This window comes from Anas acuta, chromosome 11 (assembly GCF_963932015.1).
Source record: "Anas acuta chromosome 11, bAnaAcu1.1, whole genome shotgun sequence".
Classification (NCBI taxonomy): domain Eukaryota; kingdom Metazoa; phylum Chordata; class Aves; order Anseriformes; family Anatidae; genus Anas; species Anas acuta.
In genome coordinates, this window is record NC_088989.1 from 9,844,882 (window position 1) to 9,862,414 (window position 17,533).

General features: G+C 47.3%; 1 protein-coding gene across 5 annotated transcripts in view; it reads right to left on the reverse strand.

Moving 5' to 3' along the window:
- Positions 1-17,533, reverse strand: part of PLXNB1 (plexin B1) — a 74,576-nt gene that overhangs the window by 32,229 nt on the left and 24,814 nt on the right. For all 5 annotated transcript variants that reach the window (XM_068694282.1, XM_068694278.1, XM_068694280.1 and 2 more), the window contains 2 exons: positions 3,952-5,095; positions 130-312 (listed from right to left, as the gene is read on the reverse strand). In XM_068694282.1, the coding sequence (XP_068550383.1) occupies positions 130-312; positions 3,952-5,085 (1,317 nt within the window). In that variant the 5' untranslated portion in view covers positions 5,086-5,095. The remainder of the gene's footprint in view (positions 1-129; positions 313-3,951; positions 5,096-17,533) is intronic.

The window sequence follows — 17,533 nt, forward strand, 5'->3', positions numbered from 1 at the left end:
GCTGATTGTAATGACTTTTAGTAGGCAAGGAATTGGTGGACAAGTGAAGCTGCCTTCCCTGCCCCCTCTGCCTGAGCATCCCTGATTGGGTTTTTATCCTCTTTGCTTCCTGTTGTATCCAGATCGTACCTTGTGCAGTCTCCCTCTGCTGTCTCCCAGGAAAGCGATGGTGTGGCCATCTTCCACGTTCACTGCCACAGCTGTCAGTCGGGCATCTGTTTTCTCCAGGAGGGGGGCTGCTTCCAAGGGTACCCGGCTGGCCATGGGGCTGGGAGTGTGGTCAGAGCCACAGGGGTATGCATACAGGGTGTCCTTTTGGGGGGAGAAGAGAACAGGGAAATCAGTACAAAAAAAATAGATACAATTCTGAAGTAGAATCCCCAGGTACCAGGACATACATAAATACAGGCAGGAGCACAGCCTGCTCCAAAGCTCTTGCACATAAAACCTGCAGGCTGCATGCAGCTAGATACAGACCCACAGAAAGACAAAACAAGTCATCTCTGCACACTGCTTCAATTCTTCGGAGCTATGTTAGATTACTGAAAATTAACTCCACTGCACTGTGCAAAAACAGTCAGCCTTCTGTTCCAGCTAGCTCCCTCCCAGCCTGACCAAACCGTCTGGTACTGAATTCTAAAGGAAAGAGAATAAGAGCTGCCAACTTATTTACTGGTTGTATGTGCCAGCTTGTTTACTATTTGTATGTGCAGAAAGAAGATATTCCATTATGCTTCTTTTTTGCCCTAAATAACAAACCCTCTTGGCACCAGGCAGAGGAGCTGGCCCCACCGTGGGTCATTCTGTTCTCCTCCAATTTTGGTTTATTCCTGTATTTCTAAAAACTTGACTGCTTCCAGGAGGAAATAAAAATGATCACAAGCTTTTGACAAAGTCTATGGAAATTCCACAGTAAGATACGTAGCCTGTTGGCTTGTGTTCATTTCCAAGTGCATTTCTATCGTAACAGGTAAGCAGAGGTGTGACACAGCAGTGCCACCCAGGAAACCATGCTAGTTCGACCAGCACCACTCGGGTTCTGATGTTTTATTGCTTCCCTTTCAAACATTAATTCAACCAATTTTCTGCATACTAGGTGTGAGGCTCTGACTTAAAGCCTCAGAGGAGGTTATGACTTTTAATAGTTGTTACTTTTTCCCCTCCTCACTATTTTAGTGAGATATATTTTTCTCACCATCACTGTTGCTCAATTCTTAAACTCCTTCCAATCACCTCCTGCTACTTTCAAGACTTTATTTCTCCAGTTGTCCAGTCCCTGTAAGTTCTAATAGGAAGGGAGTCACAGCCAAATTTACACACTCAAAAGCATCAAGCCTTTATTCTGAATGGGATTCTAGATATCTTCTGAAAGCTTTGTATCAATTTAGACAAACGCTGGAGCCTAGCAACCCCACTACTTGAGGCTGATTTTACAAAGTGTGCTTAAAAAATCGGACACAAGACAGAAATAGTTGCAGCCTGTTTGTGCTCAGCACTGCTGCTGCCCACGTGTGATGCCAAGGGCAAGTCACTTCACACGTAGCAGTTATCTGCTATAGAACAACGTGACTTGTGTGAGCTTTCCCCGTGCTGGCACAGCCTGCCCACGGCCTCGCTGGGACCATCGGCAGCGCAGTTAATCACAGTCAAGCGCTGAAACTTGTTCCATGCCACGGGATTAAGACCATGATAATTGTATAAAGTGCTTATATAAATTTACATAGAAGCTCTATGAATTGTTTTCAGCGAATAACATCTTGGCAGTGCAGCAGAAAAGACACTGCAGGGATCGCCCAGCATCCCACTGTGACGCAGCACGTCTCGAGTGCCCAGACTGAAGCTGCTGTCGTGAAGTTTGGTGTGTGCTTCCTACAGCTCACGCGTGAGAAGCGATGATGGGACAAACCTGTATTGATGCATGACGAGGGCTGAAAGCTCAGTGCGAAAGGACAAGTTGCATATCTTGAAAACTACACCCAGAGAAGATAGGAGCCTTGTCAAGCCTTGCAGGAACCTGTTTCGCACGCCCAGTTATCGAGGCACTAACAGCATCTACACAGTCTCCTGCATCCTGAGACTAATGGAAAACTGTATATACTTTCAGATCACCAGCAAACTAGAACAAATGAGCTGGGTCTGAAGTTCTTATAAAAAAGAGCATTTTTCCAGTTGAAGATATTGTACTGTAAAACTCAGCGTCAGCCTCTCCCGTTGCCCTAAAAACAAGGAGGCAGTGCTAACTGGGGAAAAGGGCACACCTTGTGCACAGGCTGGTTTGGAGGCAGAAAAACGTGAAATTAATTAGCATTATTCTCATATAAAGCACAAGCTGCCGCTATTGAAAGTGAGTTAAAACCGCTCCTGCATAAAATGCTCATTGACAGCCGCTTCCACTCAGCCCTGAATGGAGCGGGCTGGAGCTGGCACAGCCCCTCGCGTGTTGTTAGATGCAATCTGAACGACAACCGCTACCGGGTACTGAATGGGGAGGGATAAAGTTTGTTAGGGCATTTACATATCATTGGCCACACTTGTTAATAAGACGCTATAGTTTAGTCAGCCCGCTAGCGCCAAGCTGTGCAGCTGGGACCCTGCGATCGCGCGCCAGGAATCACGCAGCAAGGACTGGCTTTTTCTCCCACCCCGTGCACCCACTTCCCCACCAGATCGTACAGTGCAGGGGGACTCCACGTCCAGCTGAATGAAGGATTTCCTAAGCTGCTCGCCCCACTTTGATGTGAACTCTGCCAATGTGCCCTAAACCCATGACAATTCCTTCCATGCTGGCCCGCAGGGGACAGATGGGACACGGCTAGGAGACAGTGAAAGCAGGACATCGAGTCCCAGGCAGCCTCTTGCTTCCCAGCTCTTCCATATCCCTCCTGACCTTACATTTGTCCTGCTCCAAGTCTGCTCTTTACCCTCCTGCTGTCCCACAAGTATTCTACAGTCTGCTTTAGCTGCCAAACGGAAAACCATAATTTCAAAACTGGTTTTGGACCGCACATCCAATTCCAGAGATTTCCATGACTCTGCGGTACCACTTTGCGGGATGCTGGGAAGAGGAAGGTATCTGGACAGCCTGTTCTGGAGAAGGAAGACAAGAAAACATGCTGTTCTGCTAGGGACCAGCAACGCCCTCGGTGAAAACAGGTTACTCACCAGCACAGAGCCTCACGCCGGGACACTGCCCCCAGAGAACACTGCTGGTTTATGTCTGTGTCACTGTCCCCAGTGTCACAGCACCAGCCAGCGTGGCTGACAAACTGCAAGGATTGAGGGTCATGGCCAAGTTTCAGTTCACATTTTTATCCTGCAACATCCCGTCATGCCTTTGCCACAGAATTTAAAAGTTTTGCCTGTGCAGAGGATAATCGTTTTCTTACTGCTCTGGAGAAGAACCAGGTCTGGAAAAAGCTTTCCTTGGGCACAACATTTTGTGGGGCTAATGCAGTCTCTAGGAAGCCAGGATTCTGTTGGCTCTTTCTTTTACTTATGCCCTTTGTAAGAAGCTGTTGCAAGATGCACCTCACCCTAAGCAACAGCACACCCCTTTAACTCCCCTCCCTAACCCACAAGTGCACACACACATTCTCTCCTTTCTTTCCCTGCAGCACAGAAGACCAGGACATGAAGATATTAAGAACAACTTGAACTGTAGCTTCAGCACACACCAGATGCCTTCCCCATTGCCACGCACAGTGTGCCTCCCTTTGCCAGCAACCCTGCCCACGTGCCCCTGCAGCAGGGACGAGACAGACCTGAATTGGAAGCAACAGTTCTTGCATTGCCTTGCTGCAGCAGCAAGGAAACAGCAAGCCCAGAGGGTTTTAACCCCTGCAGATTTCATCAGAGGTCTGTGGGAAATGGACTTACTCCAGGAACACAAAGTGACCCAAAGAATGCACTGCAAACTTTTCTTTACCCTGGCAAAGGTGCAAAGCAACTTACCGCTGGCAGCTGGACGCAGTTGGAACTGACATCGTATTCGATATATGCCACCTCTGTGCCTTCTTCTGACTTCCCGTCCCTCATGTAGCACACATCCCTGGTCCAGTTGGTCAGGCGATCCACCTCCTCCATCGCGTAGACGCAGAGCGCGGACTCCTCGCTCAGTTTGCCAGAAGAAGCCTGCCAGGCAGAGAAGGCTGCAAAGAGCACTTCTCCGTCAGTGTCCAGCTGCCCCTGGGCCAGGTCCGTCCCCGGCCGGGTGACGTAGGCTGCCTGCAGGAGGCTGTAGGTGTTGGCTTTGCTCTGGCAGAGCAGGGGCAGCTCCACGTACGAGTAATAATGGGAGTCATCCAGGCAGATCCGCGAGATGTAGGTCTTGTACTCGCGCGACTGAGACTTGAGGTCCCGACGGTAGAAGAGGAAATAGACGCTAGAGCGATACGTGAAGGACTTGATGAAATGGTGGTTGTACTCGGAGAGCCGGCCCACGGCCAGTTTAGCTGTTTCTTCATAGGAGAAAATGGAGTGAGAGTCTGTTGCTTGGACATCCCCACCGTGGGCCCTGAGGTTTCGGGTAGTGATGGGAGGAATCCCTCCTCCGACTCCTCGGCTCGTGTACCCTCGTCCCACAAAGAGCAAGGGGACCTCATCCTTCGAGTAGGCCACGAGTCCCACGGTGGTGATATTGGGGTCGTTGGCAGCAACGTACTGAGTGTCGCCAGGGCTCTCCGGTCGGAAGAGGACGTGGTCGATGGACGCGAGGCTCCTCTTCTCGCAGATCCCCTGGTGCACGCTGCCGCACACAATGAGCTCCTTCTGCACCGCGTTCACCAGCAGCAGCTTGTTGTGATTGTCCGTGTAGTGGGCCTGAGGGCACTCCAGCCTCGAGACTGGGGGGAGGCAGTCTTTACTGTCCAGAACCGGCCCGGTTTGAACCACGTTCTGCATCAGCAGGTCAGATGTCAGCTGGAAGAGAAAGTTGGTGGCCCCCAGGTAAATGGAGCCAGACTCCAAGTCCATGGACAGGTGGAGGAATTTCGTAGCATTGCGCGAGAACGTGACGTACTGCAGCCCCCTCGGGATCGCTGCTCCCAGGAAACAGAGAACAGGAAGGAAGAACGTTCCCAGAGGCATGGTAAATGCTCTGCAAGAGAGGAAAAGCTGTTAGAACTCCTCTGAAACCAGAAGGCCAGAACATGTACTAAACCCACCGAACAACCAGCACAAAGCACAGACTCATCAGTCCAGGGAGGTAACCCGAGGAGGAGGGTCCTATCTGTGCTGTCACAGAACGTGCTTCAGACACTGAACTGAAGCCACCACTCTTTCACCATCAGAAATCGCAGGATATTTAACCAGACTCCTTCTCAACTCTTCCCAACGATGCCGTACTGGAAGTTCTCCAGGGCAGGACCACATTCCTACGCCATCCCGCACACCGTAGGCATTGTTAACGAGCAGCACCACAGGAAAACAAACCGCCGTCCAAGGCAAACACAACCTGCAGGACCATTGTTTAAATAAGCTGTAGCTGGGATCCGATACAGAGAAAACCAACAACTCCTTTGTTCTCTGTTTGATCTAACATGAAGTTTATATTTAGAGAAAACAAAATAGTTAATCCTTCTTCTCTCTCTCATCACACTTACGGCTATCAACAGCCTCCTCTGGGCATGTGGCTCTGTCACCAGTGCATGGGGCAGTGTGGGCATTGCACAGACCTGGGAAGTCAGACCTCTGGTGCTTCTCTTCCGAGTATCTTCAATCCCTCTTAAAAACCAGTCCACCATGTCCCCAGCTCCTCCACAACTGCCCTGTAATCCCTGTGCTCGTTTTGGCCACTCAGCTCCTCAGGGACAATGTTAAATTTGTAGTTAAAGCAAAGAAAATTAGTCACTTCCCTCCTACTATCCCTCTTGGGTCCTCTCAGTAAGCTCAAAGTGCAATTAGCCCAGAGATGCTTAAAAGCAGAGAGGTGAAAGGAAACGATCTGCAGCAGTTCAAGAGACCGAGCCCAGCTGTAAATGCTGGGGTACTCCTTTACCTGACTGGTCACAAACACACCAACTGTGCCGTTCACTTGTTCCGTACAACACCCAGCAGGCAGAAAACACAGAGCAATGGTGAAAACAGTAACTGCAAAAAAAAACAACCAACCAACCAAAAAAAAAACAACAGTGCTGCTTTCCAGCTCCTTTGTCAGTAAAACAGGCATCTCTGCTCTACCAAAAGACCGGCTGAGAGGATTAGTCCCCTTGGGAAATCCAGCGGATGGAAGGTATTATAAACACAACGCATTATTAAATATAGGCTTTGTGAAGCTCCGGACAAGCTCCACTTCACACGGTTGCTGTAGGTAAGGAGGCAGCGCTGTCAGGACATAGCCACACGTGGGGTTTCTGGCCCCAGGCTGGCAGCTCTCCCCCAGAGCATGCAGCCTGCGACACGCACGGTACCAGCACGGTGTTCGGGTTATGTGCACACTGGGGCTTTTGTTTGCCCTGCTAATGGACACCTTGTGTTCTGCTCTGAGCGCTGCTAACGCCCTCTGCTTCACCCAGCGTGGCTCACAGCCCTGAAGCAGCCCTGGCGCCTCTTCCCAGGGTGGTGAGAGAGCTGCAGGGCCTGACAGAGGTCCTCATCACGCGGCTGATTTTATCTCGGATGTGCTGAGGGATATCTGCAAAGCCAGCCAGCAGACACACAGAGTGAAGGATGGAGCTCTCGCTTAACTATATCACCTCCAGCTCACACCAGTTGGATGTGCTGCCTCAAATGCAACACTTGAATTATTTTATGCATTCTTCCCATTTTTATTGGAGAATACTTTATTCAAGGAGCTCCTTAACCATATGACTGCTGTGCTACCTCAGCACGGCCATCATGCAGATGTCACCACGGCTCGCCGTGCAGCTCTGTCTCGAGTCTCCTCAGGTTCAAAGCCTAAGATGCCTGGGAACAAAACAATAGGCTGATGGCCAGCCACCAGCAGGAGCTTGCCTGTGTTGTGACAGAGCCACACGGACACACAGAGGAGAGTCTTGTGATTCTCAGCTGTTTCCAGATCAAAGCCATCATTACACTACACCACTTACAAGAATCTGTAATCTTCTTTCTGCCTAATGCAACCTTCCTATGCCAGCAATTACACAGTGAATTCATCATGTCTTAGAAATTTCGGAATTCTGAAATACTGCCTTTCTGGCTAGAGCTCATGCCTGCAAGCTGCAAGGCTCTGATCTGCCCACTGCTGACAACTAGCAGGGCAGAACAAATGCTCATAGCAGTGCTTGAACCTGGTGTGTGACACCGCTCTAGCAACACGGATCTTTTTCCAAGCTCTGTGATCCACAGATGAATCTATCCCTAACATTTCACAGGAAGCATTTGACCTATTGGAGCACCTGTACTGGTGAAGAGATGGAAAAGCAGCTAGCCCTACATTCCAGCAGACCATAATCAAAAGCAGATCCTGCTATGGTCAGAGCTCTGGCCTGAAGCTATTATTGCACTTGCCAATATCCCCCGAGAAGTAATTTTATTAAGTAATTTTATTCCTACCATAAATATTTCAGGTAAGAAGCTACTGTCCAATCCCGATGGCTCGAGGAGAACAGAGGGCAGCTGAGAAGACAAAAAGTGGGTGGAACAGCACGTTCTGCAAGCCACTTCTCATCACTGTGAGCGATGTGCAAACACCCAATACAGCGCTCTTTGTTCCTTGCTGAAGAGCCACTGACAAATGAACTCGCAATTACTGCTAGGTGAACAAACACAAGCTTTAGAAACAAACGTGCGTGTGGAGCTATCAGTAGTTAGAAACATTCCTGTCCTTCCCGAAAATCGAGAGGAAAAAGCCAGCGATGTCTTTTGATTCAATTTTCCAAATTATTTCCCAAGCACGAGCATTGCTGCCTCTCTATTTCTTGGTCTGCAGTTAAGCCCATCACAACATCTCCGGGAGGACAGGAAGAGGGAGGATAACCTACATTTAAAGCTGATGGTTTCCTGACAGGCTACACTACTGAGCTCTTGGTGGATTTACTGAACCGTTCTGCTTCCCGTGCTCACTGCTAGCGCACAACACAGCTGTTATAGACAGATTGCACCAAAAGTGTGTAGCCTTTAATTAATTCTGAAGGCAACTGCCACGGCTTAAAGATTTTTTTTTTTAAATATTCCATCTTTTTTGATGAATTCCCCTTAAATAGGAGAATGCTCCAGACAATACTCTGAACATTGGCTCTAATGCACTGTAAAATATTAATATCTAAATGATACTTCTGAGTTTCATTTATTTAATCTGGATCACAACAGAAGGGCCGGAGGATTAGTCAGTTCTGCCACAGAATATTTATATCGCATCCACAAAACAACACCCAGTAACATGGGAGCAATGGCACTATTCTGTCACTTGGAAATTGGAGTCAGACAGCTTCTTCTGTAGCACTATTTTTACCTCTCTGACTTCACATATCCCTCTCAAAGACTTTACTCATTTATTAAAGAAACAAACCCACAGCTCACTTGGACACGTTTTTACCAGCGTATCAACACAAAAGTTACTTCAGTCCTCACCAATCATTTCCCTGACACCACATCCTATCCCCCCGACATGGAGGGTGAGTCAGATGAAGTTCCATCCTCCAGGTTGTGTCCCATACTTGCTACCAATCCCAGCAGAATCGTCCTTGGAAAAAAGAAGGTCCCTGATGCTTGCACCTGCAATTTCCACCATACAGTCTGCAGAGCCAGCCCACAGCCAGAACACAAAGACGTAAAAATTAACAGCATAATTTTTTGAGCTGCGTGATGACCCCGGGGCTCCAGCACACTCAAATCATCCAGCGTCAGGGAGAACACCAGAGCTGTGTTTTCTGCACAAAAGCCCTGAATTACAGTCCCCCTTCTAAGTTTCACGTGCTCAACAGAGACTTGCTGTTTTCTGACATGGAAGACGACATTCCCATTAAATAAATACATCTATTTTGGAGTCTTATTTACCACAACCAGACCAGCTCCCTGCTCTGCTGTTTAAGAACACTTGCAGAGATGAACACAAACCTCTGTTTTCCAAATAAAATCGACACCAAGGAGAATCCCATGTCCAAGACATCCTGTTGGAGCAGGGCTGACCCAGACAAGGGAGCTCTGTTAGACCAGCTGTGAGTAACACCAAAGTTGAGGTTAAAATAACTTTAAAAAAAAATCTAAAGGCAAAATATAAAATCCGAAGTGGCAAGGGAAGGCAGCACGGCAGGCCTGTGGTAGAAAACTCGTACTTTCAGGCTACAGAATTAACAGCATTAGTAAATAAACACTTGAACAAATGAGGTTTTCTAAAACCCTTGATAGTTATCGCTGACTGTTTGAAAACAGGTACATTTTCTGGAAGCTGAAGATGATGTACTAAAACCATGCTGCACACTATCTTCTCAACTTTTGATCCTACTGACATTTTAATGATGCTTGTGCACTGCTAGGAGTCTGGAAAAACTGCAGAAAGTGCTCCCGGAGCCATGGCTGTATCAAGTATTAGTTTTAGCCATACTGGAATGAACCGGTGGTAGTGGACAGGTATTTCCCCTAAACACCTCCAGCACATCCAATCTTTCCTCTTACATATACTAAAACATCCTATAAAGAAGTTTAGGATTCCAGTACAAACGGTTAATGAAGAGTTAATGATTAATACAGGGTAAAAATAAGCTCTCTTTTATGAATTAAGACAAACTACACAAACATTTAAAAGGAATAAAAAGCAGCCACCAGCTGCCTGCAATTAAAATAAGTTTTCTTCATAGCTATCATGTAATTGTAAACTGAGGGGCTTCTTTTCACTTAGCCATCTTCTCAAGCACTAACAAAAAGTAAACTCAAAAACCACATTCTAAACACATTTTCAAAAATAGGAAAATCAAGGCAGTTGTCAGTTTCCTATTATCTTAGCACAACACGAGGGTAACTTTCTGCCCGCTTTGTACATGTGAAGATTAGGGTGCTTTAGGATCTGCTCCAGCTCGCTGCACGATCGAGCCAAAGATCACTAGGCAATTTTTTCTTCTAGCCCACAAGCTCCTGACTAAACTAATGCATCTCAATGAAAGCAGATTTTTTTCCTTAGGGTTTTTAAATTACAGAAACCACCACCTTAACCCAGCACGCTGTTCCCCAAAGGTTATTTACCCTGAGTAAAGTGCCTTGTCATTTCGTCTGACATTGCTTGTCACAGGACCGTCAGTCAAAGAAGCTTCTACTCACTTTTTGCATGAACAGTTTGAAAACTAATCCTGCTTCTTAATCCTCCTTGGGCAAGGAGATAACAACAGCTATTCTAAGTCAGACAGAAGTCCACCTACACAGAAACCCTGTCTCCAACAACAGACAAGAATAGATGGCTAAGGAGAAGTGGAAGGGCAGACAAGCACACAGCAATTCTTCCAGCTTTGGGCCTTCCCAAACGCAGACTGCAGATGTGCAATCCTCCGGATGGATACACGAGGTGACATGAGCTTCTTCAGGCAGAAGGAATTAATTTCTCTCATAACTCTGTGAGCCCTTTTGCCAGCATCTTTAAATAAATAAATAAATAAATAAAAAGTACCTGACCCAGATGAGCATCCTCTTTTCATGGCAACTGACCTGGACACGCTACCCCATCTGACCCCCCAGGCCTCCATTTACCCACCCAACAACCTCTCACTCTCCCAGCTGCCACATCATGTGCCAAATTTACCTCCTGTCAAATACCAACCGAGACTGAAATATTCTTCTGGGCAACTAAGTTGAGAAAAAAAAACACAACACAGTTCTCTAGCCTCTGATGTGCAGAGAACGTAAATAAGTTTAATTTAGTTGTGATAAAGTCCTTCTGGGAAAGCATAGATCACTTCAAGTTACCCGTCTAATTCACCCTGCTGAGCAAACCTACCATTTCTACAAAAACACAGATAAATCTAAACCCATCACCTCCATAGGAACAAGCTTGCCTACAGAAGTTCAGGACCCCATCTCTTGATCAAAATTAAGGCTAATGTTGGCGCAGAGGGAAAGCCTTGGAGTACCCAGAAAATTCCAAGAGCAGATTTCCCATTTCCAGTTAATTGAGATCCAAGAGCCAGCTCTTAATCTGTTTAATGGGAACCAAACTGACTTTGAAAGAACTGTCAGATAAGGCTATTGGAAAAAAAAAGTTAAGCTTTTGTGGAATTATGGTTACAGTCCCTATCATGATTTAATAAGTAGTTAAGAGAGGAAACCATAAGTGGAAGAGTTTCCCAAGAGAGGAAGGTTATCAGTGAGATCTGCCAAGAATTCATTCTGCAACCTGTACTGCTCAGTATATTCACAGAAGATGATCTGCAAAGAGGAGTATGTCTGGAAGTGGCAAAGTTTACTAAGAAAAAAATTGTTCTGCACAATCAAATACAGAAAAGACATCAAAAAGTTACAGAAATCACTCAGTCATAACCACACAGTATCTTCATTGCCAATAAATACTAAAACCATCAAAAAATGTACTAATTAGATAAATATATGAGGACCTGAATTAGGTGTTAACGCTCAGGAGATTTTTGGAAACTTGGTAGGTCAGTTTGGTATTTAGTATCAAGCAAAAAGGGCAAATGCAACCTTTGGCGTGATCAGGAAAGCAAACACACCACCATCTTGTTGTTGAACGCTGCAGGCAGTTCTGCTTCCCACATCTGAAAAAGGAGACAGAATGACAAAAAGGACAACAAAGATGATCAAAAGCATAGAACAGCTTCCATATAAGGAGAGACGGAGCAGAGCTGGGCTTCAGATGGACAAAGAGGCAACCGGGGGAAGATAGTGAAAACGCAAGAGATCTGAAACAACAAACAGTGTCAAGATGAGAAGCGTGGAGTAATTAACGACCACGTCTTACAATGCAGAAAAAAAGAGCACCCATAAACGTACAGATGACTTTTCTAAGCCAGTCCAAGGATAATTTTCACTGGATGCAATGTATTTTATATAACATTTAAAATGCACAATTAAATTGCGGAGCTCGCTGCTGTAGGATGTCATGGAGACCAGAAACACAAACAAGTTAAAAGAGATTATAAAAATTAATGGAGAATAGATGTAGTCGGGATCAGATGATCAGATACGACTCCTAGCCAAGGAGGGCCCTAAACTGGTGACGGTCATAAGCAGGGAGCATCAAATGGGGGGAGGAGAAGAGAAAAAAAATAAATAAATCACGCTACACATGCCCTGTTCCTTACAGTACTCATTAAGCATCTGCTTCTGGCTATTGTCAAAGACAGGATACCGAGCTAGACACAGCTCCGCGAGTTGCCCCAGGAGGACAGTTATATTTAAACTTCTTATTTTAATGGTACATTTATAGATTTTATTTACTTTTAAATATTAGGAATGTAACTTCAGCCCTTCCTAATCGCATATTTAGGAAGCCGGAAGCCTAACCTCATCGACTATTTCTAAAGGCATTATCTGCCTTATTAGCATGTAGATAGCATCTCGCTGACTCCTGACAGCGCAGCACAAAGCTAAGGCACGGCACGGCTGCCAGGCAGGCGAGCATCACCTTCAGCAGGCTGGGAAGGAGAAGCAGAGGCTCCAAGCCACGGGGCACAGAGGTGGCAGAGGTGGGTCCGGAGCACCAGCAGCCTCCGCCAGGAACAGCTCTGCCCTGTTTTGCTAAACACTCAGTGGAAACTTCTCAACTCAGAAGCCGGCGGAAGAAAACAGGGGCCGTGCGCGCCGTACGCAGAGCTAAGCGCCGGGGTTTAACAGAACTGCTATTGGTAAAAGTAGGTCAGGGCCGACCGTTCTGCCCAGGGAGAAAGGAAACTAAAGCACAGCAGACTGTTTGGCCAGGTATTACAGAAATCCCTCATCAGGGATTTCATCACTACTTCAAACAGGCGTGATTCATGTTTTACCGGCCTCCACCTCAAACACGGCACGCCTTCCCAACCGCGCTGCCCTCCCTGTCATTACAGGCACCTCTCCCCAGCCTCGGCCCAAACCCCTCCTGTTCTCAGCTTCGGCTCCACGGGGCTGCCAGGAAAGCTTGAGTCCTGCCTTAGCTACTCCGTGGTGATATCCACGGGGCAGAAATGCCCACTATTCCCACCAGAAGCAGCTAGGGCAGCGCCTGCTCTCAGTGCAGTCATGCCTGGCAGCATGCCCCCAGCAGGGAGAGCAAAACCTACTGCGTGCAGCACGTGCTGCCCAGACAGCACCGAGACCCCTCGCCAAGCTCTCCTGTCCCAGGGATGAGGGCCACGCTCTCGAAGCAAGTCCTTCTGTGGACAGCCTGGCCTTGGGATAACCTAGCAAGAGAGAAAAGGAACTTCAAATGTCTTTAAAACCTGCTTCCTGCAGGGGACTTGCAGTGCCTCCAGTTGAGCCGACTGGTCACCATCTCCAGAACACCAACCCACCGCAGTGAGGTCTAGCAGTTCTCCAGCACATCCCCAGTGCTTCCAGTACAAGTTGTGGCAGCTCCCAACCCCTTCCAGTCCTAGAGCTCAGGAGGAGCTGTGAACAGACAGGTGATCTTCCCCATCCCCTCCTTCACGGGGCAAGCAGGCAGCTCCAAACGTCCATCACAGGTGGGCTTTGCTGTTGTTCTTCACTTTAGGACACCTTGCCTTGATTTCAGTCGTGTGAAAGGATGCTGGCTCTGCACTTGCACCCCAAGGGGAAACCGTGCTGCTCACCATCAGCCTGACAGGACTGCAGAGTGGAAGAGAGACCAGGGACCAGCCGCAGGAGGAGTTCAGCCAGCAGCGGTACAGACCACAAGCAGACACACAGCACCACATCCCGAGCTCCACCACCCAGCTGTCGGGATGCAAATCAGAGCCCTTAAGCCCTGCAGCCTGCCTCGAACAACCCCTTTCACTCTGCAAACACTGATCAGCACAGGGTGCTGCGGCCTGTTAAAGAACGGCGTTTCCTTGGCACCCCCGAAGTCCTCCTTTGTTTAGCACAGCAGCTCTGTAAAGAATTAACACACCCTTGGAGGGCAGGAAGGAGTTCTTCTCTGTGTTTTCCTTCTTTGCACATAAAATTCATTTTTCTGCCCTCCCCACTGTAGAACCATACAGCCTGACAGCAGTTTGACAGCCTTCCCCCATTACTCCAGCACTGTCAGCAGTTCTGGTTACAGCCATGAATACCGTCAGTAATATGCAAATAAACTTAATGCAATGCAACCACATGAGTAGCATCTACTCCCTCCCACCCAGGAGAGACAGCAAAATCAACAGAATTCCACATCACTGCCACAATCTGCTTGTGGTTTGCCTTCAAACCAAGCTGGGTAACATTCTATCTTGTATTACTCAACTCATTTTAAAACATTATCAGAAGTGAAGCTTTGATCAATTCATCTTCCATAAATTAGTACCTAAGCCTGGAAGACTATCAGCAGTCAGCTATGAACTATTAGGCTCGATAATTAGGTTACACAGGTCTGCTAGATAACGATCCAAATTGGGGCACCCAGCCATTTTCTCCCACCTCCACAATCCAATACCAAAGCTTTCATAAGGCCCAAACTAGAAAGTAGCACGCCGGATAGTTCAGAAAGCCTGGGGACCTCCTCAAGCTGCTTACAGCACATAGAAAACACAGAAGCTCCCAAGCTTCCACTGCGCTACCGCAGAAGAGTGAATGACTTGGGTGCAGATGTAAGAGCCAGGATCAACTTTGCACCAGCCTCAAGAGCCCCAAGCAATGCCCTTCCCGCACAGGATGGGGTCTTGGCTATTCAGCACTCCCAGACGGAGCCCAAGACAGAGCGGTGGTGCAGGAACCGTGCCTGAAGAGCTCTCAAGGTGTTTGTGGTCAAGGAGCCACAGGCTGGCAGCAGGGACGCAATGTGCTCTTCTGCCCTGCAATCGCAGCCCTGCATCCCAGACTTTGTCCAGACGTGGCAGTTCTTGGTTCAAGGATAAAATTCAGACCAGCAGACAGCATACAGATAGGGCTGCAGGGCACAGGCCATCACCTGATGTTTTTCATTCATACTTCTGTGGGCCCACAGCCTGGAGGATTGGAAGTGTGCAGCACAGAAATTAAGTGGTAAAGGCAGCAGAAGGCTGGGATGCTGCAAGATTTGATACTTGGAGAAATAAGCCATCTGGAGCAAGAGCTCTCCAGTCACTTTGTTAACAGCGAGTCACGCAGACATGTAATCACACCTTATCCACAACAAGGAATTTTATTACAAGACAAAATTCACCATGGCTTTGCAACATGAGCTGCTGTTGCTATCTGCATTCAGACTGAGGAGATCCTAATATTTTCTAGGAACATATTCGAGCTCCTGATCCCATTCAGGGCTGAGAAAAGATTTTTGGTGCTGCCCGAAGAGCGCCATGGTTCAGAACTGGTTACCTCTTCGTGGCAGCCATGAATTTTAAAGGCTTTTTGGCTGAGACTGTTCTCCAGCTGGTTTGCAATCCACCTACCTTCGCAGTCTGAGAGCCACTGGCTGGACAGGACCGACTGGCTCTTCCCTTTGCCTTTCAGGGAAGCCCAGACCTTCACCCTAAGGCCACAGAGATGCACTAACAGGTCTGTTGCATAAACTGCACTGCTAGTCTGGAAATGCAAACTGCTACGAGCAGGAATTACAGCCAGTATAACTGGCTGACTGTCGGCATTTCAAGAGACTGCTACCTTGCCAGAGTGACCCCTGGGCAAAAGTGCCCAGGAGACAGGAAAACCAGATTTACAGTAGTCTGTTAGGAACAGCAGTGAGTTTTGCATCTGAGTGGCTGCTCTTCTGCTGGAGGAAGCAGCTAGACAGAGCAGAGAGGCTGGTGAGAGGAACACAAAAAAATTACCCACGTTTGTACTGAAGGGATAAACCATCGCCTGTGGTCAGCACAGGAGTGGGACAAACAACAATTGTCCTCTAAATGCCAACCCAGTAGGCCACACTGGGGCTGACAAGCCCAGCATCATAAAAACACATTAAATTAAACCTTCACAGGGCTTACTGGGAAATACATTAGCTGAAATCATGGAATAGCTAGGAATGGAAAAGATCACACAGGCTAGAGATCAGGTTCAGAGCAAATCTCATGTTGATGGACTACCAGCAGAACGGCAGACAAGTGCAGCACTTGCAGAACAGGCTGACAGAGAATGATTGCTGGAACAAAGCTACCGATAAAAACTGAGAAATTGAGAGTAAAACAGGAAAGCTGCTCTCCAGAAGGTGTACAGGCTGAGCCCTTTGCTACTCAATAATGTTGAGACTTCTCTTTTGGGACAGAGACACCTTTCTGCAAACAGCTGACTAAATAGGCACAACATGTCAAGATGATAGCGCAAGAAGCTACAAAAAGGGAACAAAACTTAACGTAGTCTTCAGACAAGGATGCATCAAGAAAGACAAATAACCAATGGAAACAGAAGTTTATGCTACAGTTATGCTAAAGAAGTTTATGCTAAAGAACAAAATCAAACACCCATTTTAAAATTAAAAAGCTCTAGAATAAAGTTACCCTCTCAAACACGTGCATCATGCTGAACCTGAAGTTGCGTTACAGAACGGTTCAGTTGGAAGGGACCTGCAAAGAAGATCGAGTCCAACTGCCTGACCACTTCAAGGCTAGCCAAAAGTTAAAGCACATTAAGGGCATTATCCAAATGCCTCCTGAACACTGACAGGCACAGGGCACCAAACACCTTGCTAGGAAGCTTGTTCCAATGTTTTTGAACCTCTCTTCACACAGCTTTGTGCCATTCAACTATCCTACAGCATTCCTCCAGGAGCATCTCCTTCAGTGCACAGGAGGAACAGCTACCACTGAACCACCGACCTCGATACCTCCTGCTTTGGAGCTGTCACAGCACCGCTTCCAGCCCTGCTGACAACAAGGCAGCCAAGCCACACAGAGCAACGTATTTTCCTGCAGCCCTAAGCACAGTGGGACTCAATAATTAATGCATTTCATCAGCTGGTGGGGAAGAAAGCATTTTCATGCCCATTTTATAGGCACAGGTTGAGACACAACCTGCCCAGCACCCATCAGGAACCCTGTGGAGGAGGGACAGAATTCAAGACACTGAATTCTGACAGTGCTCAATTGCCACAATGCTGGGAAAAGCCTTTCTCTGGCTACAAGCCCATCTTAATGCCCAAATATCACTGTTATTCTATCAGAGACAAAGCAGTCGCCCTGCACCTTCAGCATACAACCATGATCTAGCAATAACACTGCTCTGTATTTCACAACTGAGGCAAGACTACTGTGAAAAACCTGAAGAATAAACACACATAATGGAAAGAGTGTAGGTATACTTATACAGCAACATTTGATTTATAAACGCATATCAAATTTTCAGTTACTGGGAAACATGATACAACTTCCCAGATCTGCATGAAAAGCCATATCCATCAAGTTCATCACAGACCTGAAGTCTTTGTAGTCAGTGCAGATCTGTCACCAGAGCTATAGGAGTCCAAGCCAGAAGTAACGAACTGCCATTAGATTCAGATTAGTGGAGAGGAACTAAACAAAGCAGCTGTGATGAGAGATGTTGGGTTTTATTCCAAATTTAAGCC